This window comes from Rosa chinensis, chromosome 5 (assembly GCF_002994745.2).
Source record: "Rosa chinensis cultivar Old Blush chromosome 5, RchiOBHm-V2, whole genome shotgun sequence".
NCBI classification, from domain to species: domain Eukaryota; kingdom Viridiplantae; phylum Streptophyta; class Magnoliopsida; order Rosales; family Rosaceae; genus Rosa; species Rosa chinensis.
This window is the reverse complement of record NC_037092.1, coordinates 31,994,267-32,020,743: the sequence shown is the minus strand read 5'-3', so window position 1 is coordinate 32,020,743 and position 26,477 is coordinate 31,994,267. Positions and strand designations below refer to the sequence as shown.

The following is a 26,477-nucleotide window of genomic DNA, read 5'->3' as shown; positions in this document are numbered from 1 at the left end:
ACGCGCTCTACGACTTTCATGAAAGAAGTTTTTTGGAGAAACTCAACGAATGAAAAGTCAACCCTTTGACCCCTCGAAAATAAAACGTTTTGAGTAATTATTCGTCCGAAACACTTCCGCTCCACCCTCGAACCACGAAATCATACTAACGTACACGTTATTATTTTCAAGAAATTAATAACGAATTTTCCGGGTATCACAGTTCTACACCTTTTTTGAAAAAAAAAATTATTTTAAAAAAAGAATTGCACTACACATAAAATTTGGCTTGCCCAGATTGAAATATACTAGCCACCACTGCCAAAGCAAATCCCCAGAATCCAAAATTCTTTCCTAAAAATAATTTATAAGAAGAATTCCTCCAAAATTTTAGAACTGTTTAAGGACACATAGATTATGTGTCTGGCCCAAACGCTAAGTTACTTGTCCGAGTTGTAATAGGGTTAGTCTTACAGATATCTTCTTAGATATCCTAATCACTATACGATTATGTTTCCTTGTAAGACTCCGATTCTTTGCTTGTAATCATTTATATAAAGAGGCCCCTATTATCAATGAAAGTACAATTCATTCTCCCAAATTCTCTCTGCTGTTCTCTGCATCCCTTTTTGCTAAAGCACGTTATCAGCACGAAGCCCTAACCCTGAAATAAATAGCTAAACTTGGTCACCAGCAGCACCTTGACTCCAGGATCTAGGAATCAAAAGCAAAAACTCTAGAACCTGCCTAAAAAGTACCAAATCTGCCGCCTGAACGACTGAACCGCCTGCTGCAAATTGCTTCGACCAGCCTTAGGCCAAAATATCTGGGTTCAACGTAATTTTTCATTAAAGTTCCCGCTTTTGTGTACTTTTCTTTAAGATTTCAATCTTTTTCTTTTATTCGGGACTTACAACCTCCCTTCTTCTAACTCTCACTTCTTCTTTTTGTCGGAAGATTAAGTTGAACTGTAGGGGTTCATGCTATCTCCAAACTTAGAGTTTGTTAAGATCTCTAAACTTAGAGTTTGTTGAGATTTTACGATCAACCACTTACATCATTGTTTCGATTTAATCCAAGATCTCTTGGAATCGAATTTCTTGGGAGCAATTACGCTAAAAAATTCCTATTATTTTCGTGGTAGCCTATTTGCTCCGAAATTAACCCCTTTCCTTGAGCCCACCCAGGACGTGATCACTATAACCCAAAATGAAGCCTTTGAGGCTAATAAGGCAAAAGTAGTCATCCTATTGACTCGTCATATGGATGATTCTCTTCAATATGAGTACTTGAATGAAGAAGACCCCAAAAGGTTGTGGGTCTCACTCGAAGAGCGTTTTGGGAACATCTGTGACTCCCTGCTTCCTGACCTAGAAGTGAGATGGCATAACGTTCGCTTTTGTGATTTCAAGACTGTTCTTGACTACAATTCGGAAGCCTTTCACATCAAATCTTTGATGGAATTTAGTGGCAAAGAGATCACATATGCGATAATAATTGAGAGGACTCTCTCCATGTTCCCCCGTCTTTGCATTTATGGTTGCTAAGAATTATCTCATTAATGTTACTGCAGGACAGATCACAAGGTTTCATGAGCTCATTGGAGCCATGAATGTCGTTGAAAAGCATGACAGTATCCTTATGAAGAACTATAATTCGAGACTCGTGGGAAGAAATCTATTTCGGAGTCCAATTATAGTTGTGCCCTTAAGGGAGGGCGCTAAGAGCGAAACCCTGAATCTAGGGATACTTCTGGAAGTCATGGTCCATATAATTGCTCTAATTTGGAATGTAACCGCTAAAATAAGTGGACAAAAAACCGAGGAGGTCAACAGTCAACATGGAGAGAGAGAGAGAGAGAGGCAACGCCTCTGGTCATATTGGTGGCGCCACCAACACTAAGAGTTGTCCTAATCGCGCTTTCAAAGCACCTCAATCAAGGGAGCATAAGCACAGAGATGTATGTCCTCGATGTGGAGCACTCAGTCATTGGGCGTAGATTTGTAGAGCCTTTGAGAGTATTACCACCGCCTACAGAGCGTGTCGCGAAGCAAGAGAAGCTTACAATATGGAATACGAAAATCAAGATGATGATCTTCAGTTAAGGGTTGAAGACTTCAAATCTAGCTGGGATCAATAGATCGCCGATTTTGTTTAAGTCTTTATCTTTCCAAGATGATGTAATAAGGCAATAGGCAATTTGCCATAGTACTTAGTAGATGCCATTGGTTTTAGTTTTTCTTCAACTAGGCTCATCCATAGTAAGTGTGATGTCTAGGAAAGTAGTTGAGAGAAGTGGTACTTAAGCGAGCTTTGCTTCACCGACATCTCCTCTCACTTTCCTAGTCATGCTTATTTTGGAGTTACCAAAAGAAGTTAAGCGACAACCTTTGTTTTGCATTCGCTGGTTACGGATTAGATTTTTTTGTGGTTAAGAAACAATTATGTAACCCGCTAGCTTATTAATAAAAGGGGAAATTATTGTTCACACCCTGTACTTTGGGTTCGTCAACAGTTCAGTCCTTAACATTTTATTTTTAACAAATAACTCCCTAGACATTCAAATTTCACACAATTTGATCCAAAATGACTATTTTACCCCTCACTTCCTTTTCTTTTTTTCTTCTTCTTTTTTTTTTGGTTATTTTTTCTGCTTCTCTCTCACACACTCTCTCTTACTGTTCACACCCTGTACTTTGGGTTCGTCAACAGTTCAGTCCCTAACATTTTAATTTTAACAAATAACTCCCTAGACATTCAAATTTCACACAATTTGATCCAAAATGACTATTCTACCCCTCACTTCCTTTTCATTTTTTTCTTCTCATTTTTTTTTTTTGGTTATTTTTTCTGCTTCTCTCTCACATACACTCTCTATGGAAGTGCGATCCAACCATTCCACCCTCCATCATCCCCCCTATTCCGGCAAAGACATGACACCCCTCCCTAGATCGGAGCTAGAGATCCCAATCTCGATCGGAACGATCTGATCAGAGCGAAAACCAACCTGATCCAAACGAAAACCAATAGATCCTAGCGAAGCTGCCACCTGATCCTGTGATCCCAACTTGAACTAATCACGGGGCCATCTGCCACCAGTTCGAGCATAGGATGACTCCGATCTTGCTTGCTTGCTCTCCAGCCACTAGTGCCATTCGTCGTCTAAATCTCCAAATAAATTAGAAAGCCTCATCATCGCCCCGCGTCCTCTTCTTCGACTGGACTCCTCATTGTCGAACAATAGTTCTCTCTCTCTGTCTCTGTCTCTGTCTGTCTCTGTCTCTGTCTCTCTCTCTCTCTCTCTCTCTCTCTCTCTCTCTCTCTCTGTCTCTGTCTCTATCTGTCTCTGTCTCTGTCTCTGTCTCTCTCTCTCTCTCTCTCTCTCTCTCTCTCTCTCTCTCTCTCTCAGAAAGACGGCGCCAGAAGATTCAGAGGATGCGGTTAGCCGATTAGCCAGGCGTAGTCCCCGTGATCCTATTAGCCACTGGCAAGCCCGATTTCGACAACTCTTCCATCGTAGCTGAGGTACTTACTTGCTTCAATACTATGTCAATTCAGGTGTGAAATTGCGATTATTGTGTTTTGATTAGAGGTTTGAAATAGGCGAGGATCAATGCGATTCGGGAGAGGTATACCAGGTACACACCAAATGCAGGGACTTTGGAGTTGCATCAGCAATTTGTCATAAGCTGGAGTTTTTCAATTATTATTATTGTTTTTTTTTTTTCAATTTTTGTTGAGTGAAAATATGTTAATTGGATTTGAGGTTTGGAGTTTGTGAGTGATGATTGAGTTTGTGCAAAGGAGTATGGGATCTCTTACACACCTGATCAGGTTTTGGTTAGTAATGGAGCCAAGCAGTGTATTGATCAAGGAGTTTCGTTCAGGTTATGTCTGATGAAATTTATGAACACATAATATATGCTCCAGCAACTCACACGAGCTTTGCATCTTTGCCATGCATGTGGGAGAGGACTTTGACAGTCAATGGGTTTTCTGGTATATACTCAAGACGATGACGATTTCATATTGTTCTTATTTTTATTATCTCTTCTATGATAAGTGTTTCAGATATACTATAGAAAAATAAATCCAAAGTGGTAGGATATGGGTTTGTGGGAAGAGGAAGTGATGAAGATTGAGCAGGTAAAGGAGAGTGATGAGGGATAAACTTGTGTGTGTGTGTGTGTGTGAGAGAGAGAGAGAGGCAAAGAAAATAACAAAAAAAGAGAGAAGAATTATAAATAAAAAAAAAAGAATAAAAAAAGTAGGAAGTGAGGGGTAAAATGGTCATTTTGGACCAAATTGTGGGAAATTTGAAAGTCCAGGGAGTTATTTGTTAAAATTAGAATGTTAGGGACTGAACTGTCGACGCACCCAAAGTACAAAGTGTGACCAGTAATTTGCCCTTAATAAAATGATGAGTTCATTCATATCAACTCCATTTGAGCTTTTTGAGGAATAAACTCTAGAGAATTTCATTTTCTAGCTGACGGTGTGACTATGCACATAATTCTCCGCCATAGGCAACTATTGTTGGAGATATTGCCTATGCATTCCTCTATGACTACAATGGCTGGGCCATCAAGTTTAGTTCAAGGACCTGGAATAGCCCAATTCCTTTTGCCTAATGGCACCTCGATTATAGTAGCAAAAGCTCTCTACGCTCTTAGGGAAAATCGAACCCTATTGAGTTTTAAGGATATTTGAGCCAACGAATTCCATGCGGAAACGCATACTGAAAATGGAAAAGAGTTCTTTTGCATTACCTCTAATGATTGCGGACGAAAGCGCATCTTAGAGAAGCTTATGTGTCAATCTAGTGGACTTTATGTCACTACTATTCGACCTATATATTAAATCCAATAACATAATAAGAGAAGATCTCTTGGATTCTGACACATATTGGCTTTGGCATGACCGACTAGGATATCCTGGTCATAATCTGATGATCCGTATATTAAAGACTTCACACGAACATCCATTCTTATGAAACGAATCAAGAAGCAAAATTTGATTCCTGGGCCAAGTGTGACCGCCGCCGGCCTAGGGCCAACGCCATCCCCTCTCTTGACGCCATGGCTGGTGTCAACCATGGTGATGACGCCATGGGTGGTGTTGTAATCACCGATTTTACTTCTAATAGTGTTTGAAGCACAGGCCCAACCAAAATCCTCATTGGTTACTTCTAAGGCCCCTTGCTCTTTTTGTAAAGCTTATTCCTTAGGAAAATTAGGACCGAGACCATCCTACACAAAGGATACTAAATACTCATTCCGTTCTTACATAGAATCAGAGGGGATTCTGTGGACCGATTCAACCAACTTGCAGAACGTTTAAATTTTTCATGATGTTAGTTGAGACACAAATACGCTGGTCATGTGTTGCACCATTGTCCACTTCTAATGTTGATTATGCTACACTCCTAACACAGCTCATATGGCTACAGGCTCACTACCTGAATCATCCCACTCAGTCAATTCGACTTGACAATGCTAGATAGTTTACATCAAAGACTTTCAATGATTATTGCATGTCATTGGGGATTGATGTTAAACATCACAACATCATATATATTCCCATGCCCAAATGGTCTCGCGGAAGATGCCATTAAACAACTACGATAGTAGCCTGGAGATTGGTAATGCCCACCAATCTATCTATTTCCACTTGGGGGGGTTATGCAATATTGCATGCAGCTATGCTAATTCGGTAACGACCCACCACCACTCAACCTTTCTCTACATTACAGCTAGTGACTGGGTACGAATTTGACATCTCGTACTTACACATTTTGAGTGTGTGGTTTATGTGCCAATTGCGCCGCCACAGCGCACCAAGATGAGTCTATGGAAACGAATGGGCATATATGTTAGATTTAAAGCTCCAATCTTCATCTGCTACGTAAAGCCAGACGATCTCTGTACTGCTTGTTTTGTAGAATTGTCACTTTGATGAGAGAATCTTACCTTCGTTAGGGGGAGATAAGAACGTCAACGTTCAACATGTACGACATGAATTGTCGTGGTCTGTCCCACTATATATGTCGACATGTACAACATAATAAAAAATAATAATAATAAATAAATAAAAATTAAAAAAAAATGAACTAAAGGTATAATAGACATTTTAACATGATGGATTGCCACGTCAACAATGTAACGGAGTTTTTTGACACAAAGTAACGGAATGGACCTATTGATCTAAAATTGAGAGTACAAGGACTAAACGTATGAAATTAGAAGGACATGAGACTGAAGTGTTTTTTGAGTAAAAGTTCAAGGACTAAACAATATTTAGCCCTATATATATTTACGTGAAATATATATATCTTGGTGTCGTTATGTAATGAGGTGGAATTAGTATGTTTTGTGATTACGATCATGCTATTATTTGTAATTTGATTTTCTAAGGAAATAAATGAGTTTTGGATAGAAATAATTGTATTATTGACTTTTCATATTTTAGAGTTATATTTTTCAATTTGTGAAAGTTATTGAGGTGTGAAAACTATATTTTGAAATTTATTTTTATATTGTTTTTTAGATTGGAGTTGAGTTTTGAAAACAATATTGTGTTGCAGTTAATTATATTGTTTTGATTTGATTTTAATTTGTAACTAATTAATTATTAGACAGGCCACCCGGAATTTATAGATGCCCAACATTTAGTAGGATCAACATTACTGTAGTCTCTGCTATCAAGCTTTATTTAATTTATGTGTACATTAAGTACAAAGATTTGAGTCTAGCCATTAATATGGTTAATGTTGGCTCAATATGCCGTCTTTGGTACGTAAATCTCGAACTTGCCATAATGGTTAATTTACTTCTTACGTTTAATGCAGGTGTCATGCATGCATGTTGTAATTAAGGAAAGAAGAGGAAAATAGCTCAGAACAAGTCAACATGCATTGGACTGTACTAATATCTAGCGTCATGTTTAAGTCATAATATGAGGCAACATTGGTAGTTGGCTGCAGCTACTTTCCTGCCGACAGACTGACAATTCAACAGTGTCCTTAATTACCACAACTTTCGTAACTTCATAACAATGTTACAAAGGGATATGCCGGAACATGGATGACACCCGCATTAAACGTAAGAAGTTAATGCGAGGATTTAGTGCACTTGCACCGATATAAATAGATATAATTGGATTATATTAAATACATTATTAGGTTTTTAATAAAAATATTAATTATAAATATCAAAAGTTTAGATCATCTTATAAGTATTGGGTCATTTACACCGTCGGTGCATAGAGTAATTTTTAAGAAGTTAATTAACCATTATGGCAGGTCCGAGACTTACGTAACGAAAACGGCATAACCAGCCAACATTATCCATAATGGATGTTAATCAAACAAAAAAAAAAACCATAATGGCTAGACTCAAATCTTTGTACTTATAAGGGCGTAATGCACACATAAATTAAATAAAGCTTGATAGCAGAGACTATAGTGATGTTGTTCCTACTAAATGTTGGGTATCTATAAATTGAGGGTGGGCCTGTCTAATAATAAGAGCAAAAACTTAATTAGTTACCACTTGACATGTAGTTATGTTTATCTTTACATAGTTGGTCATATACAGTGGTAGAGGGAGGTCTCGTGCACACCTGACAAAATTATGTTTATCTTGAAAAATCTTCCATGCTCCAAGCATGGAGTGCTCGGCCACATCAGCAGCCAATCCAATGGTCAGTTTTGATTGTGTAATCATGGCCACATATTTTGATAAACCGGTAACCTGCTAAAGAAGTTTAAAAACACTACACCGGTCCCACATACTTTTCACATGCACTAATTGTTTTACTGCAAAAAGTGAGTCATTAATAAAATTATAGAACCAACACACACGAAAATTATTCTAGGAGTGCTCTGCCTTATTCAGAGAAGACGAAAAAAAGTTTCGAAGAAGCGAAGAACCGTTGTGTTCTAATGTTCTGTCTGGCGGCACGTCTTCGAGACATCGTTGTCGGACGGGTAGGTAGTATGTCTCAGTTCGCCAGTGAAGGTCCGGAGCGGGGGACAAGTCGGGACGATGAAATTGATTGGAATTATCAGTCTGCAACTGCTGTGATAGACGACCAGTCTGCTACCCCGACCGACTTGGGCCAACATATCCACCTTTGCCCGCGGTCTTTGAAGGCTGGGGGAGAGCGAATTGGGATCCGGCAAGGGTTGTTACGCGCCCATGCTGCCGTTTATGACAGATTCGACGACGATGCTTGGACGTCTTTGTGCTTCTGCGGCAGTGCGGATTGACCGTGGCGTGGTCCGGCAAAGATTCGACGACATCAAGTATCGTTGGCTGCTGTGCTTCAATTCCGAATGGGACATGGACTTGGGCCAGGTATGGATTGTGGGCTTCTCTAGAGCGGTGGCCTTCTCCGGAATGGTGGGCCTGTCTTCCATCCTTGGGCCCTTGCTGGTGGGCTTATAGTAGGTATTATTTAGTTTTGATTTTATGTATCAAGTTTAGGTGTAGTTCCGCTACAATAAATCTCTGCCAATTTTTGGCACAGACATATGAGCTCCGTACCAGGCTGCATACTCTGTATGCCTTGTCTACCCTAAAGAGGTGGCAGATCTTGAATTGGGTGCAACCTCCTAGTGACAGGATGAAACGTCGTGTCGACGGATTTTTCAGTCGTCAGCATATTGGGAAAGTTGTTTAATTGGCTCTATAACACTGCTTTAACTTTCCGATTTGCCACCAATATTGTAAAGCAAATGGAGTCATCCATATGATGCTCTTTGCTATTAGGTGCATATTCGAATACATTGTAGTTGTGGAGCCTCCTGTCTTCTTGAGGTGTCATGTAATATGGGGTTTAGGCATTATGTCCCCCCCTTTGTATTCATCGGTTTCATCAATGAAGGCCTAAGGGCAGCCGCACCAACCCTTATTTAAAAAAAAACACACACGGAAATTTACTGGTGGCAGTCGAATCAATTTGTCTACCCAACATAGTGACACACACAATGAAGGAGGAAATGAATTTGCGCACCAATCTATCTATTTCTGCTTGGGGGGTTATGCAATATTGCATGCAGCTATGTTAATTCGGTTACGACTCACCGCCACTCAACCTTTCTCTACATTACAGCTAGTGACTGGGTACAAATTTTACATCTCGTAATTACACATTTTGAGTGTGTGGTTTATGTGCCAATTGCACTGCCACAACTCACCAAGATGAGTCTACGGAAATGAATAGGCATATATGTTAGATTTAAAGCTCCAACCTTCATCCGCTATGTAAATCAATCCCTTGCCAGGCGATCTCTGTACTTCTTGTTTTGCATAATTGTCACTATGATGAGACAATCTTACCTTCGTTAGGGGGGAGATAAGAACGTCAACGTTCAACATGTACGACATGAATTGTCGTGATCTCTCCCACTATATATGTCGACATGTACAACATAATAAAAAAAGAAAAAAAAAGATTAACTAAAGGTATAATAGACATTTTACGGGATGGATTGCCACGTCAACAATGTAACGAAGTTTTTTGACAGAGAGTAACGGAATGGACCTATTGGTCCAAAATTGAGAGTACAAGGACTAAACGTATGAAATTAGAAGGACATGAGACTGAAGTGTTTTTTAGGTAAAAGTTCAATGACTAAACAGTATTTAACCCTATATATATTTACGTGAAATATATATATCTTGGTGCCGTTATGTAATGAGGTGGAATTAGTATGTTTTGTGATTACAATCATGCTATTATTTGTAATTTGATTTTCTAAGGAAATAAATAAGTTTTGGATAGAAATAATTGTATTATTGACTTTTCATATTTTAGAGTTATATTTTTCAATTTGTGAAGGTTATTGAGGTGTGAAAACTATATTTTGAAATTTATTTTTATATTGTTTTTGAGATTGGAGTTGAGTTTTGAAAACAATATTGTGTTGCAGTTAATTATATTGTTTTGATTTGATTTTAATTTGTAACTAATTAATTATTAGACAGGCCACCCGGAATCTATAGATGCCCAACATTTAGTAGGATCAACATCATTGTAGTCTCTGCTATCAAGCTTTATTTAATTTATGTGTACATTAAGTACAAAGATTTGAGTCTAGCCATTAATATGGTTAATGTTGGCTCAATATGCCGTCTTGGATACGTAAATCTCGAACTTGCCATAATGGTTAATTTACTTCTTACGTTCAATGCAGGTGTCATGCATGCATGTTGTAATTAAGGAAAGAAGAGGAAAATAGCTCAGTTCAAGTCAACATGCATTGGACTGTACTAATATCTAGTGTCATGTTTAAGTCATAATATGAGGCAACATTGGTAGTTGGCTGCAGCTACTTTCCTGCCGACAGACTGACAATTCAACAGTGTCCTTAATTACCACAACTTTCTTGAGAGATTATTCAGAACACCGCCGTGAACTTGCACCAACATAAATGAATGGTTGGATTGCATTAAATACACTTTTTGTTTATTAAAAATAAAGTTGATAATAAATATCAAGGGTTGAGATTATTTTATAAGGGTTAAGTCACTTACACCGTCGGTGCATAGAATAATTTCCAAACTTTCATAACTTCATAACAATGTTACGAAGGGATTTGCCGGAACATGGATGACACCCGCATTAAACGTAAGAAGTTAATGCGGAGGATTCAGTGCATTTGCACCGATATAAATAGATATAGTTAGATTATATTAAATACATTATTAAGTTATTAACAAAAATATTAATTATAAATATCAAAAGTTTAGATCATCTTATAAGTGTTGGGTCATTTGTACCGTCGGTGCATAGAGTAATTTTCAAGAAGTTAATTAACCATTATGGCATGACTTACGTAACGAAAACGGCATAACTAGCCAACATTAACCATAATGGATGTTAATCAAACACAAAAAAAACCATAATGGCTAGACTCAAATCTTTGTACTTATAAGGGCGTAATGCACACAAATTAAATAAAGCTTGATAGCAGAGACTATAGTGATGTTGTTCCTACTAAGCTTGATAGCAGACACTACAGTGATGTTGTTCCTACTAAATGTTGGGTATCTATAAATTGAGGTTGGGCCTGTCTAATAATAAGTGCAAAAACTTAATTAGTTACCACTTGACATGTAGTTATGTTTATCTTTACATAGTTGGTCATATACAGTGGCAGAGGGAGGTCTCGTGCACACTTGACAAAATTATGTTTATCTTGAAAAATCTTCCATGCTCCAAGCATGGAGTGCTCGGCCACATAAGCAGCCAATCCAATGGTCAGTTTTGATTGTGTAATCATGGCCACATATTTTGATAAACCGGTAACCGGCTAAAGAAGTTTAAAAACACTACACCGGTCCTACATACTTTTCACATGCACTAATTGTTTTACCGCAAAAAGTGAGTCAGTGATAAAATTATAGAACCAACACACACGGAAATTATTCTAGAAGTGCTCTGCCTTATTCAGAGAAGACGAAAACCAGTTTCGAAGAAGCGAAGAACCGTTGTGTTCCAATGTTCTGTCCGGCGGCACGTCTTCGAGACATTGTCGTCGGACGGGTAGGTAGTATGTCTCAGTTCGCCAGTGAAGGTCTGGAGCGGGGGACAAGTCGGGACGATGAAATTGATTGGAATTATCAGTCTGCAACTGCTGTGATCGACGACCAGTCTGCTACCGCGACCGACTTGGGTCAACATATCCACCTTTGCCCGCGGTCTTTGAAGGCTGGGGGAGAGCGAATTGGGATCCGGCAAGGGTTGTTACGCGCCCATGCTGCCGTTTATGACAAATTCGACGACGATGCTTGGACGTCTTTGTGCTTCTGCGGCAGTGCGGATAGACCGTGGCGTGGTCCGGCCTCGGGTTCCGGCAGAGATTCGACGACATCAAGTATCGTTGGCTGCTGTGCTTCAATTCCGAATGGGACATGGGTCATGGGCCAGGTATGGATTGTGGGCTTCTCCAGGGCGGTGGCCTTGTCCGGAATGGTGGGCCTGTCTTCCATCCTTAGGCCCTTGCTGGTGGGCTTGTAGTTGGTATTATTTAGTTGTGATTTTATGTATCAGGTTTAGGTGCAGTTCCTCTACAATAAATCTTTGCCAATTTTTGGCACGGACATGTGGGCTCCGTACTAGGCTGCATACTCAGTATGCCTTGTCTGCCCTGAAGATGTGGCAAATCTTGCATTGGGTGCAACCTCCTAGTGACAGGATGAAACGTCGTGTCGGTGGATTTTCCAGTCGTCAGCATATTGGGAAAGCTGTTTTATTGGCTTTATGACACTGCTTTAACTTTCCGATTTGCCACCAATATTGTAAAGCAAATGGAGTCGTCCATATGATTCTCTTTGCTATTAGGTGCATATTCGAATACATTGTAGTTGTGGAGCCTCCTGTTATTATTCAGGAGGTCTTCTTGAGGTGTCATGTAATATGGGGTTTAGGCATTATGTCCTCGCCTTTGTATTCATCGGTTTCATCAATGAAGGCTTGAGGGCAGCCGCACCAACCCTTATTTAAAAAAAACACACACACGGAAATTTACTGGTGGCAGTCAAATCAATTTGTCTACCCAACACAGTGAAGGAGGAAATGAATTTGCTCACCTCCCTTGTGTCAGTGGTGATATCACCATCCATCGAAACAATCAAGATTGAATACTCCATCGAAGACCCAACACTCCAACATAGTCGAACCAGAGCACAGCCAACGATCCTTTGATCTTTATTTTGCCAACAAATTATTTATTCATTTCAATTCTTCCTCTTAAATAGACCAAATTTACTGAATTGTTCCACTTGAAAAACACAATATTAGATGAGAGGAAGATTCACGAATCATTAGCTCATGAATGTAAAGAAATTAGATAACCAATATTGGTGTGGGTTGAAAATAGAAATTCAGTGCAAGAGATAGATATGAAAAGGTGTGAGACGAGTTATAGAATAAAATTGATCAAATGGACTAGGAGCTGCTCATGTGATTATTGTTGGATTTGAGTTCCCTATTAATGATCTAAGATTCAGATTCTAAATCTCAGCGAATTGGGTTTGTTGGTTGGGGGGGGGGGGGGGGGGGGGGGGGGGGGGGAGAGGAACTTGGGAGAGAATTTGTTTTTCTATTACAACACTTTTTTTTTTTTTTGTAGAACATTTTTCTACCTCTCAAATACCACCAAATGGGCACAACCTTCTAGTGGCAGGATGAAACAAAGTGTTGTCAGAAGTTCTGGTCGACAGCATAGTGGGAAAGCAGTTTTTATTGTTTTATGGCTTTATATGAGCTTTATCTTTCCGATATGTCACTATTGTGAAGCAAATGGAGTTGCCCAGTTATCTGGTCTGTCAACCCTTGCTAGTTGGTGCATGTTTGAATAGATAGGATTAGTGGGAGTTCCTATTATTATTCGGGATATTCTCTCGTTACTAATTGTTCGGGGTTTAGGCTTTACGTCCCCCCTTTGTATTCAACAGTTTCATTAATTAAGGCTTGAGGGCAGCTGCACCAGCTCTTATTTCAAAAAAAAAAAAAAATACCACCAAAGGCGAAAACCTCTCTTCCTTCAAACTCAACTGATGGCTAATCCATCTGTATCACCCTCGAAAAGATCCCGGAATCTACCCTCTTCTACCTCGATTGATGCCGCCAGAGATGTTTAAAGTCCAAGCCACACGGTCTCCAACCTCACAAAATCAAATAAGACCGTCTTCTTTGGCGTCGTAGGAAGTTGAGATGGAGTTGGGGTTATATTTTATTATAAAAGCAAACTAGAAGATGCAGCATATGTGAGAGTGAACTAGAGAAAACGAAAAAAACTAAAGGGTGATGGAGATGTAAAGAAGACGAAAGGGATTAAGGTAGATTTTTGCTTTTTTTTTTTTTTGGTCTCAAGGGATTAGGGTGGTTGAATTAATAAATAATTAAATATTAAAATATAAGAACTTTTTTAATCATTAAATTTTATTTTATTTTATTTTATTTTTTTTTATGGGGGGAGGTTAGTGTTAGAAAGTTAGCAACACACACACCCTTGGGGGTATCCCAGCAGAGCCGGACTAATCTCTTCCGAACGCCACGGGGCATTAAGCACCCATTAGCTGGCCACCAAGGCCTCATGGGGATTCGAAAGCCAGACCTGGGGGTTGTAGACTGGGACCTTCTGATAATTAAGTTCTGAGAAAATATAATCCATGAAAATGAAGAAACTATTTATACAAGGGCGGAATTAGGATTTAAAATTTGCTAGCGGTTATGAGTATATTAGTTTTATGTGGTATTTAGGGTTTAGGGTTGACCTAGTTGATCAAGACCAAACAACGACGAAAATAGATGAAATTTTGACCATAACTATTTCTTCTTATCATGATAACATCTAATGGTCGATTTTGGTAAAGTCTATTTCTCCCACATTATTACTTATGGAATGTATACTTTTCGATACAACTAATAATAAACTAGTTAGACCACATTAGTAAGCATATAAGGATTTTGTGCGATCTAAAAATTTGTAATTGAAAATCGATAAATTTAACATTACCCATCTATTTATAGCGTATTCATAGGTACTATGTAAAAAAAATTAACCCGATCCGTAGTCATTTTGACATTAAACAAATCGGTCAACCATTTATATGCTTATACTTCCTTAAGGGGAGCTAAACCACGATGAGATAAATTTCCCAAAATTTTTACAATAGTTGATATAGCTCATACACACAAGAGTGTGAGAGGTGACAGATTAAAAAAATAAGTTGCGAATGAGCAGTAATGAGCATATTAGTTTTATGTGATAATTAGGGTTTAGGGTTGACCTAGCAGATCGAGACCCAAATGACGACGAAAATAGCTAAAATTTTGATTATAACCATTTCTTCTCACATGATAAAATCCAACGGTCGATTTTGATAAAATCTATTTTCCCCACCTTGTTGCATAAGGGGAAGGTAAATTTCTTATACAAGTAATAAACAAGTTAGACCACATTAGTAGGCATATAAGGATTTTGTGCGATCTAAAAATTTGTAATTGAAAATCGATAAATTTAACATCACCCATCTATTTATAGCGTATTCATAGGTACTATGTAAATATTAACCCAACTTGGGAGAGAATTTGTTTTTCTATTACAACACTTTTTTTTTTTTTTTGTAGAACATTTTTCTACCTCTCAAATACCACCAAATGGGCACAACCTTCTAGTGGCAGGATGAAACAAAGTGTTGTCAGAAGTTCTGGTCGACAGCATAGTGGGAAAGCAGTTTTTATTGTTTTATGGCTTTATATGAGCTTTATCTTTCCGATATGTCACTATTGTGAAGCAAATGGAGTTGCCCAGTTATCTGGTCTGTCAACCCTTGCTAGTTGGTGCATGTTTGAATAGATAGGATTAGTGGGAGTTCCTATTATTATTCGGGATATTCTCTCGTTACTAATTGTTCGGGGTTTAGGCTTTACGTCCCCCCCTTTGTATTCAACAGTTTCATTAATTAAGGCTTGAGGGCAGCTGCACCAGCTCTTATTTCAAAAAAAAAAAAAAATACCACCAAAGGCGAAAACCTCTCTTCCTTCAAACTCAACTGATGGCTAATCCATCTGTATCACCCTCGAAAAGATCCCGGAATCTACCCTCTTCTACCTCGATTGATGCCGCCAGAGATGTTTAAAGTCCAAGCCACACGGTCTCCAACCTCACAAAATCAAATAAGACCGTCTTCTTTGGCGTCGTAGGAAGTTGAGATGGAGTTGGGGTTATATTTTATTATAAAAGCAAACTAGAAGATGCAGCATATGTGAGAGTGAACTAGAGAAAACGAAAAAAACTAAAGGGTGATGGAGATGTAAAGAAGACGAAAGGGATTAAGGTAGATTTTTGCTTTTTTTTTTTTTTGGTCTCAAGGGATTAGGGTGGTTGAATTAATAAATAATTAAATATTAAAATATAAGAACTTTTTTAATCATTAAATTTTATTTTATTTTATTTTATTTTTTTTTATGGGGGGAGGTTAGTGTTAGAAAGTTAGCAACACACACACCCTTGGGGGTATCCCAGCAGAGCCGGACTAATCTCTTCCGAACGCCACGGGGCATTAAGCACCCATTAGCTGGCCACCAAGGCCTCATGGGGATTCGAAAGCCAGACCTGGGGGTTGTAGACTGGGACCTTCTGATAATTAAGTTCTGAGAAAATATAATCCATGAAAATGAAGAAACTATTTATACAAGGGCGGAATTAGGATTTAAAATTTGCTAGCGGTTATGAGTATATTAGTTTTATGTGGTATTTAGGGTTTAGGGTTGACCTAGTTGATCAAGACCAAACAACGACGAAAATAGATGAAATTTTGACCATAACTATTTCTTCTTATCATGATAACATCTAATGGTCGATTTTGGTAAAGTCTATTTCTCCCACATTATTACTTATGGAATGTATACTTTTCGATACAACTAATAATAAACTAGTTAGACCACATTAGTAAGCATATAAGGATTTTGTGCGATCTAAAAATTTGTAATTGAAAATCGATAAATTTAACATTACCCATCTATTTATAGCGTATTCATAGGTACTATGTAAAAAAAATTAACCCGATCCGTAGTCATTTTGACATTAAACAAATCGGTCAACCATTTATATGCTTATACTTCCTTAAGGGGAGCTAAACCACGATGAGATAAATTTCCCAAAATTTTTACAATAGTTGATATAGCTCATACACACAAGAGTGTGAGAGGTGACAGATTAAAAAAATAAGTTGCGAATGAGCAGTAATGAGCATATTAGTTTTATGTGATAATTAGGGTTTAGGGTTGACCTAGCAGATCGAGACCCAAATGACGACGAAAATAGCTAAAATTTTGATTATAACCATTTCTTCTCACATGATAAAATCCAACGGTCGATTTTGATAAAATCTATTTTCCCCACCTTGTTGCATAAGGGGAAGGTAAATTTCTTATACAAGTAATAAACAAGTTAGACCACATTAGTAGGCATATAAGGATTTTGTGCGATCTAAAAATTTGTAATTGAAAATCGATAAATTTAACATCACCCATCTATTTATAGCGTATTCATAGGTACTATGTAAATATTAACCCAACTTGGGAGAGAATTTGTTTTTCTATTACAACACTTTTTTTTTTTTTTTGTAGAACATTTTTCTACCTCTCAAATACCACCAAATGGGCACAACCTTCTAGTGGCAGGATGAAACAAAGTGTTGTCAGAAGTTCTGGTCGACAGCATAGTGGGAAAGCAGTTTTTATTGTTTTATGGCTTTATATGAGCTTTATCTTTCCGATATGTCACTATTGTGAAGCAAATGGAGTTGCCCAGTTATCTGGTCTGTCAACCCTTGCTAGTTGGTGCATGTTTGAATAGATAGGATTAGTGGGAGTTCCTATTATTATTCGGGATATTCTCTCGTTACTAATTGTTCGGGGTTTAGGCTTTACGTCCCCCCTTTGTATTCAACAGTTTCATTAATTAAGGCTTGAGGGCAGCTGCACCAGCTCTTATTTCAAAAAAAAAAAAAATACCACCAAAGGCGAAAACCTCTCTTCCTTCAAACTCAACTGATGGCTAATCCATCTGTATCACCCTCGAAAAGATCCCGGAATCTACCCTCTTCTACCTCGATTGATGCCGCCAGAGATGTTTAAAGTCCAAGCCACACGGTCTCCAACCTCACAAAATCAAATAAGACCGTCTTCTTTGGCGTCGTAGGAAGTTGAGATGGAGTTGGGGTTATATTTTATTATAAAAGCAAACTAGAAGATGCAGCATATGTGAGAGTGAACTAGAGAAAACGAAAAAAACTAAAGGGTGATGGAGATGTAAAGAAGACGAAAGGGATTAAGGTAGATTTTTGCTTTTTTTTTTTTTTTGGTCTCAAGGGATTAGGGTGGTTGAATTAATAAATAATTAAATATTAAAATATAAGAACTTTTTTAATCATTAAATTTTATTTTATTTTATTTTATTTTTTTTTATGGGGGGAGGTTAGTGTTAGAAAGTTAGCAACACACACACCCTTGGGGGTATCCCAGCAGAGCCGGACTAATCTCTTCCGAACGCCACGGGGCATTAAGCACCCATTAGCTGGCCACCAAGGCCTCATGGGGATTCGAAAGCCAGACCTGGGGGTTGTAGACTGGGACCTTCTGATAATTAAGTTCTGAGAAAATATAATCCATGAAAATGAAGAAACTATTTATACAAGGGCGGAATTAGGATTTAAAATTTGCTAGCGGTTATGAGTATATTAGTTTTATGTGGTATTTAGGGTTTAGGGTTGACCTAGTTGATCAAGACCAAACAACGACGAAAATAGATGAAATTTTGACCATAACTATTTCTTCTTATCATGATAACATCTAATGGTCGATTTTGGTAAAGTCTATTTCTCCCACATTATTACTTATGGAATGTATACTTTTCGATACAACTAATAATAAACTAGTTAGACCACATTAGTAAGCATATAAGGATTTTGTGCGATCTAAAAATTTGTAATTGAAAATCGATAAATTTAACATTACCCATCTATTTATAGCGTATTCATAGGTACTATGTAAAAAAAATTAACCCGATCCGTAGTCATTTTGACATTAAACAAATCGGTCAACCATTTATATGCTTATACTTCCTTAAGGGGAGCTAAACCACGATGAGATAAATTTCCCAAAATTTTTACAATAGTTGATATAGCTCATACACACAAGAGTGTGAGAGGTGACAGATTAAAAAAATAAGTTGCGAATGAGCAGTAATGAGCATATTAGTTTTATGTGATAATTAGGGTTTAGGGTTGACCTAGCAGATCGAGACCCAAATGACGACGAAAATAGCTAAAATTTTGATTATAACCATTTCTTCTCACATGATAAAATCCAACGGTCGATTTTGATAAAATCTATTTTCCCCACCTTGTTGCATAAGGGGAAGGTAAATTTCTTATACAAGTAATAAACAAGTTAGACCACATTAGTAGGCATATAAGGATTTTGTGCGATCTAAAAATTTGTAATTGAAAATCGATAAATTTAACATCACCCATCTATTTATAGCGTATTCATAGGTACTATGTAAATATTAACCCAATCTGTAGTCATTTCGACATTAAACAAAGCGGTCAACCATTTATATGCTTATACTTCCTTAAGGGGAGCTAAACCACGATGAGATAAATTTCCCGAAATTTTTACAATAGTTGATATAGCTCATACACACGAGAGTGTGAGATATGATAGATTAAAAAAATAAGTTGCGAATGAGCAATAATGAGCATATTAGTTTTATGTGATATTTAGGGTTTAAGGTTGACCTAGCAGATCGATACCCAAATGACGACGAAAATAGCTGAAATTTTGATTATAACCATTTCTTCTCACATGATAAAATCCAACGGTCGATTTTGATAAAATCTATTTCCCCCACCTTGTTGCTTAAAAGGAAGGTAAATTTTCTTATACAAGTAATAAACAAGTTAGACCACATTCGTAGGCATATAAGGATTTTGTGCGATCTAAAAATTTGTAATTGAAAATCAATAAATTTAACATCACCCATCTATTTATAGCGTATTCATAGATACTATGAAAAAAAATTAACCCAATCCGTAGTCATTTCGACATTAAACAAAGCGGTCAACTATTTATGTACTTATACTTCCCTAAGGGGAGCTAAACCATGATGAGATAAATTTCCAGAAATTTTTACAAAAGTTGATATAGCTCATGCCCACAAGAGTGTGAGAGCTGACAGATTAAAAAAATAAGTTGCGAATGAGCAGTAATGATCATATTAGTTTAATGTGTTATTTAGGGTTTAGAGTTGACATAGCAGATCGAGACCCAAATGACGACGAAAATAGCTGAAATTTTGATTATAACCATTTCATTCCATCATGATAAAATCCAACGGTCGATTTTGATAAAATCTATTTTCCCTACCTTGTTACTTATGGAAAGTATATTTTTTTATACAGCTAATAAACATGTTAGACTACATTAGTAAGCATATAAGGATTCTATGCGATCTAAAAATTTGTAATTGAAAATCGATAAATTTAACATTACCCATCTATTTATATCTATTTATAGGTACTATGTAAAAAATTAACCCGATCCGTCGTTATTTCGACATTAAACAAAGTGGTCAACCATTTATACCCTTATACTTCCCTAAGGGGAGTTGAATCACGATGAGATAAATTTCTCGAAATTCTTACAATAGTTGATATAGCCCATACCCACAAAAGTGTGAGAGCTGACAGATCAAAAAAATAAGTTGCGAATGAGCGGTTATGAACATATTAGTTGTATGTGGTATTTAGGATTTAAAGTTGACCTAGTAGATCGAGACCCAAACAACGACGAAAATAGCTGAAATTTTGTCCATAACCATTTCTTCTTACTATGATAACATCCAACAGTCGATTTTGATAAAATCTATTTTCCCCTACCTTGTTGCTTATGGAAAGTATATTTTCTTACACAACTAATAAACAAGTTATACCACATTAGTAGGCATATAAGGATTTTGTGCGATCTAAAAATTTGTCATTGAAAATCAATAAATTTAACATTACCAATCTATTTATAGCGTATTCATAGGTACTATGTAAAGAAATTAACCTGATCCGTAGTCATTTCGACATTAAATAAAGCGGTCAACTATTTATACGCTTATACTTATCTAAGGGGAATTGAACCACGATGAGATAAATTTTCTGAAATTTTTACAATAGTTGATATAGTTCATACCCACGAGAGTGTGAGAGGTGACAGATCAAGAAAATAAGTTGCGAATGAGCGGTTATGAGCATATTATTTTTAGGGGCCGTGACCACTTACCCAATTTGAACCTAAAAATTGTTCATTTACTCCACTAAGAGTTTTTTAGTCTCATTTACCCAATCTAACATTTACTGACAGTTTTAACCTTATTTTAATTAATAAATTACCTTATCTCTCTCTCTCTCTCTCTCTCTCTCTCTCTCTCTCTCTCTCTCTCTCTCTCTCTCTCTCTCTCTCTCTCTCTCTCTCCCCGCCTCCTCACCCAGACCCATCGTCGTCGAGCCCTAGGCCTCGTAGCTTCTATCACCGCCGGCTACCAATGGGCGTTTCTCGGCCATCACCGCCGCCTACTCCATCGTCGATCCAGTCTCCAAACAATCAAGTCCCAGATTTGGGACGAGGCATCGGTGAATGAAGCCATCCTCGAATCCTTGGAGTCGATCGAGGTTTTGGACCGTAGCCAAGGGATTCCGGTCATGGACTCCAGATCCCGAGTTCACTACTATCTCTGCCGGACAGCGATTGACTAGGTGATTGGGGATGGTGATCTCGTAGCTGGAGTTGGTAGAGGAGTTGGGCGTCGAGACTGGACGGCAGCGAAGGAGGAGGAGGGGAGGAGGTCCTTGTATAACCCGGAGCTCTTGAGGGGTAGTGTGATGCTCCGAAAATTCGTATTTATTTTCCGAGGATTTTCCAGAATTAATTTTATGATTATTGAATGGTTTCGTGGCTCGTGGACGGAGCGGAAGTGTTTAGGACGAATTTTTATTCAAAAAGTATGGTTTTAGGAGGGTTGCAAAGGTTGACTTTTTATACTTTGGGTTTCTCAGAAAACTTTCTTCACAAAAGTTGTAGAGCGCGTCGATACGAGTTCTTGGACATGCGGAACGCGGAACGCGGAAATCGGAGTTCGTATGAAGAAGTTATGGCCATTGGAAAAAGTTTCCATTTTGGTATATATGGGATTTTTCCAGATAAATATCAGAAAAATCAGATTTTCCCTTTCTCCCGAGTTTTCCTGAGCAGCCATCTTCATCGAGCTCGTTCTCCCTCCTCCGACCACCAATCGACGAGATTCTTGTCCCTATATCTTCGCCTCACTCCCATCTACGACTCTGTGGAGTTTCACGACGTGGGTCGACCTGTGCATGACGTAGCAACTTCGGGAAGTTTGGCACCCGAGCTGCAAATCCCCTTGATCGGAGTCGGCTATTCCGACCACCATAGCCAGTGGTTATTGAGGGCTTTTTGAGCCCAGAGGACGTAGATGCTTCTCCCAAGGTGGATTGCATCGATTCAACTTGTGGAGATCGAATTTTGGAATTTGGGATTCTAGGTTTCATCGGTTTTCAAAACTTGCGAGGTAAATTCAGGCTAAATGGCTTTGATTCTGACTTTGTGCTAGTTATGAAAGTTGTAATTGGAGTTGAGATGAAGATCTTTTGTGTTGGAAGTTTTGTCAAATTTTGACTTTAGGTGGGCGGCGGCGCCGCCACTGTGGTGGTGTTTTCCGCAGGGTTCTGGCCATCTTATGGACAGTTTCTGTTCCTGATTTCGATCTACTCGTCGATACGAACATTTCAATATATAGTTTGTAATTTTTGGAAATCGTATAAGCAAGTTATGAATTTTCAAAGTTTAGGGTTTTCGGTTCGATCGATGTTCGATCCGTGAGGATTTGGCCATCCGATCGACTTGTAGTTTGTATTGAGTGTGACCTTGATGTGATTAGGTGATTGACAAAATTGTGTGAGCGGAGTTTGGATGATTTGGTGCTTGTCTTGGTTTGTGTGAAGATGCAGCAAGATTTGGAGGTGAGTAAATCTCACGGTGTTTCTGTCGATAAATTAGTTATGTTTAATTTAGTAGATTTAATTTTTAGTATGCAAAATTATTTTGATTTATCAAAATAAATTATTTGTTTTAAAATATATGAACTTGATCGACAACGGTTCATGGGTAAGTTAAAACAAGGTTTTGATATAAAATGATTTTCGAGTAGTTAATTTATAAAACTATAGTTGGTATTAGTGGCATCCTTGAGTGGGTGACTACGTATGTGTGTGTGTGTGTGTGTGTGGAAGGTGTGGCATGTGATATGTAGACTTTTGATGATTTATATTGTTGAAAGAGTGATTTGGAGTTGTGATGTGACAATTGTGAGTCGGAAGGTTTCAGTGGTAAACCTGGGTATTGTTCTGAGGGCCAAGTGGTCCGAAGTCCGAAGGTTACAGTAGTAACCTGGGTATTGTTCTGAGGGCTAGGTGGTCCGAAGTCCGAAGGTTGCAATGGTAAACCTGGGTTTGTTCTGAGGGCCGATGGGTCTGAAGTCTGAAGGTTACTGTGGTAACCTGGGTGCACTGATATCGTAAGGTTGAACCTTGGCCGAGGTGATAGGTTACGATTCAGTTGGTGCAAGGGCATCGTAAGGTTGAACCTCAACTGAGGTGACAGGTTACAATGCAGTTAGAGCTCTAGTTTGTCGGAGTCGGAGAAGGTTTCTGGGGTTCTTTCTTTAGTGATAACGTGAGATTTGGATTTCTATGAATTCTATTGTTGATTTAATTGTAATCGCCTTAACTAAGTTATATGCAGGGATTACTACATTTTGAATTATTTGTTTTATTGTAATCTCCTAAATTAAGTTATATGCAGGGATTACTGCCTTCTGAATTGTTTGTTTTAATGTAATCTCCTTAACTAAGTTATGTGCAGGAGTTGCTATGATTTGAATTGTGTGATTTTAGGTGATCTTTTGAACTAATTCTCTATGCAGGGATTACTAATTTTTACGGAGTATGATTGTATGTTTGGTTGTGTTTTGCAGAGTTAAATGTTGTTGCTTTAATTTATCTCACGAGTTGAGAAATTATAAGCATGAGTGACGTGAGTCATTTTAATTGAGTTTACTCATACGAGCTTAAAAAGCTTACCGGGTTTGTTGTTTGCAATCCCGGTGCACTATTCCATAGTGTAGGGGTTATTGTGCAGGTTAGAATATCGATTAATTATCGTCGAAGTTGAGGTGTACATTCGGTAGCGTGGACTTTGAAGGGTACTCTTAGTTTTAAGTCTTCCGCTGTGTAATGAGTTGTGGTGGGTGTGTTTATTTATTGAATTGTCATTCAATTTAATTTGTAAACTATCTGTAATGTAATATGTGACTCTAAAGAACGAGTCGGTATTGACATTGTGAGTTCGATTTGTGTAGTTGCTTAATTTAATTGAAAAAATTTCTATGTGTTTTTCTTGTGCTGGTTAAGTTATCGTGTTTCGGATTTCGAATATCTTTACTCGAAATTCGAGGCGTGACAGGTAGAAGCTCTAGGTCGAAGTTGCGGGAGCCAGTGGCGTGGCTTCACGAAGCTGCGTCCTTTTTTTTTTTTTTTTTTTGGTGAATTTGGCAGAAGGCTTATAAGGAAAGAAGAAAGAAGAATGAAAAAAAGTTTCAAAAAAGGTTTTATTGAGGAGTTATACATGTCTATTGCGGGTCAATAATATCATTATTGCAGGATAATAATATGATTATTGGGGGGCAATAATAAGATTATTAGGGGGAAATAATAAGATTAGGACTAAATACTGTTTAGTCATTGAGCTTTTGACCATAAAACACTTCAGTCCCGGACCTTCTAATTTCACACGGTTAGTCCCTGCACTTCAAAATTTCAGACCAATAGGTCCTTACCGTCTAAAAGTCACGGAAAAATGTCTATTATGCCCTCAGTTTTTTTTTTTTAATAAATTTATTCCTTTCTCTTTTTTTATTTATTCTTTTTTCTTTATTTTTTTTCAAACAGAAAGAAAGAAAGGGAAAAAAAAATTCATTTAAAAAAAAAATTTTAATTAATTAAAAAAAAAAGAACTCAGGGCATAATAGACATTTCACAGCCACTTTTAGACAGCAAGGACCTATTGGTCTGAAATTTTGAAGTACAGGGACTAAACGTGTGAAATTAGAAGGTGAAGGACTGAAGTGTTTTATGGTTAAAAGCTCAATGACTAAACAGTATTTAGTCCATAAAATTATTACGGGGCAATAATAAGATTATTTATTTGGATAAACCTATAAAAACTTTCAAAATTATAAACATTTTCATTTTTCATTAATATTGATCGCTAATAAACTTGTTACTGGGGGGCAATAATATGATTACCGGACATTATTAGGGGGCAATAAAATCAGATGCCAGAATCCGGTTACAAGTCCGGTAGTACAATTCGGGATTCCGGTGACTAGTTGCTTGAGTCCGCGGCCGGCCACTGGTCACCGGAGTCCCTCAAGGTCTCCGATGACTTCTCTCTCTAAGTGACAAAGAAGGAGAGGGCATAAATGTCCCAAAAATAAATAAAAAGGAATAAAAAATAATTAATTGGGTATTAGGGAAATGATTTCTTAGAGTGTTTGGGTAAATGGGCAATCTCTTAGAGTGTTTGGGTAAGTGAGAAATTTTTATCCTAAAATTGTGTAAATGATCATTTCCCCTTATTTTATGTGGTATTTAGGGTTTAGGGTTAACCTAGCATATCGAAACTCAAATGACGACGAAAATTGCTGAAATTTTGACCATAACCATTTCTTCCTGTCATGATAATATCCAATGGTCGATTTTGATAAATTCTATTTCCTCCACCTTGTTGGTTATGAAATGTACACTTTTTCATATAACTAAAAACAAGTTGGACCATATTTGTAGGCATATAAGGATTTTGTGCAATTCAAAAAATTGAACTTCAAAATCAGTAAATTTGACATTATTCATCTATTTATAATGTATTATTAGATACTGTATAAAAAAATAAACCCGATCCGCCATCATTTCAACATCAAATAAAGCAGTTAACCCTTTATACTCTTATACTTCCCTAAGGGAAGCTGAATCACTAGGAGATGAACTTCCTGAAATTTTTACATTGGTCAATATAGCTCATACTTACGAGAGTGTGAGAGCTGACAGATAAAAAAAAAGAAGTTGTGAATGAGCGGTTATGTGCATATTAGTTTTATGTGTTATTTAGGATTTCGCGTTGACCTAGTAGATCGAGATCCAAACGATGATGAAAATAGATGAAATTTTGACCATAATTATTTCTTTTTATCATGATTACATCTAACGGTCGATTTTGATAAATTCTGTTTCCTCCATCCTGTTCATGATCAGTACATTTTCTAAACAATAAGTGTTGTAATTTCCACTACTTCATCTTTACTAGAAAAATAAAAGGTGATTGATGGATATGACAAATGATAGTATTTGCTATGAGTGAGCAATATGCATGTGAAATTGTCAAGTGTCAAATTGCTGGGATGAGCAATATGCATGTCAAATTGTCAAGTGATCAATTTTTGTAGTCATTTCTTTTTTTTTTTGTGTGTGGGGGGGGGATGGGGACGAGGATGGAGACCCAAATGATGATGAAAATAACTGAAATTTTGACAATTACCATTTGTTCTTGTCATGATAACATCCAATGGTCGATTTTAATAAATTCAATTTATTCCACCTTGTTGGTTTGAACAAAAATAATGAACATGTCAACATCCGTTTAAAAAATTAATTAACAATTCATTTTCAATTTTTTTCTATTTATTTTTGGAGTTGAGAATTGCTCCCCAAAACTGTTCCTGAAAAGTTGATTCTGAAACTGCAGTTTCCTGCTTTGCAGCAACTATTTTGCACAACGATTTCTGTGAACTTCCCTTG

General features: G+C 37.5%; 1 protein-coding gene across 1 annotated transcript; it reads left to right on the top strand.

Annotated features, from left to right (window-relative positions):
• The first annotated feature begins 1,937 nt into the window (after nt 1–1,937).
• LOC112203642 (bifunctional aspartate aminotransferase and glutamate/aspartate-prephenate aminotransferase) lies at nt 1,938–3,998 on the top strand. Its single transcript, XM_024344573.1, has 4 exons — nt 1,938–1,997; nt 3,433–3,504; nt 3,583–3,660; nt 3,867–3,998. Exons 1-4 carry the CDS (start codon nt 1,938–1,940, stop codon nt 3,996–3,998), a joined length of 342 nt encoding a protein of 113 aa, XP_024200341.1.
• The last annotated feature ends 22,479 nt before the right edge of the window (nt 3,999–26,477 follow it).

Excerpts from the sequence above, each read along its gene's own strand:
- LOC112203642 (XM_024344573.1), top strand. The coding sequence starts at position 1,938 with ATGTATGTCCTCGATGTGGAGCACTCAGTCATTGGGCGTAGATTTGTA. Across the intron at positions 1,998-3,432 it reads GATTTGTAGAGCCTTTGAGA|CCAGGCGTAGTCCCCGTGAT; the intron begins GTATTACCACCG and ends TTAGCCGATTAG. Across the intron at positions 3,505-3,582 it reads ACTCTTCCATCGTAGCTGAG|GCGAGGATCAATGCGATTCG; the intron begins GTACTTACTTGC and ends GGTTTGAAATAG.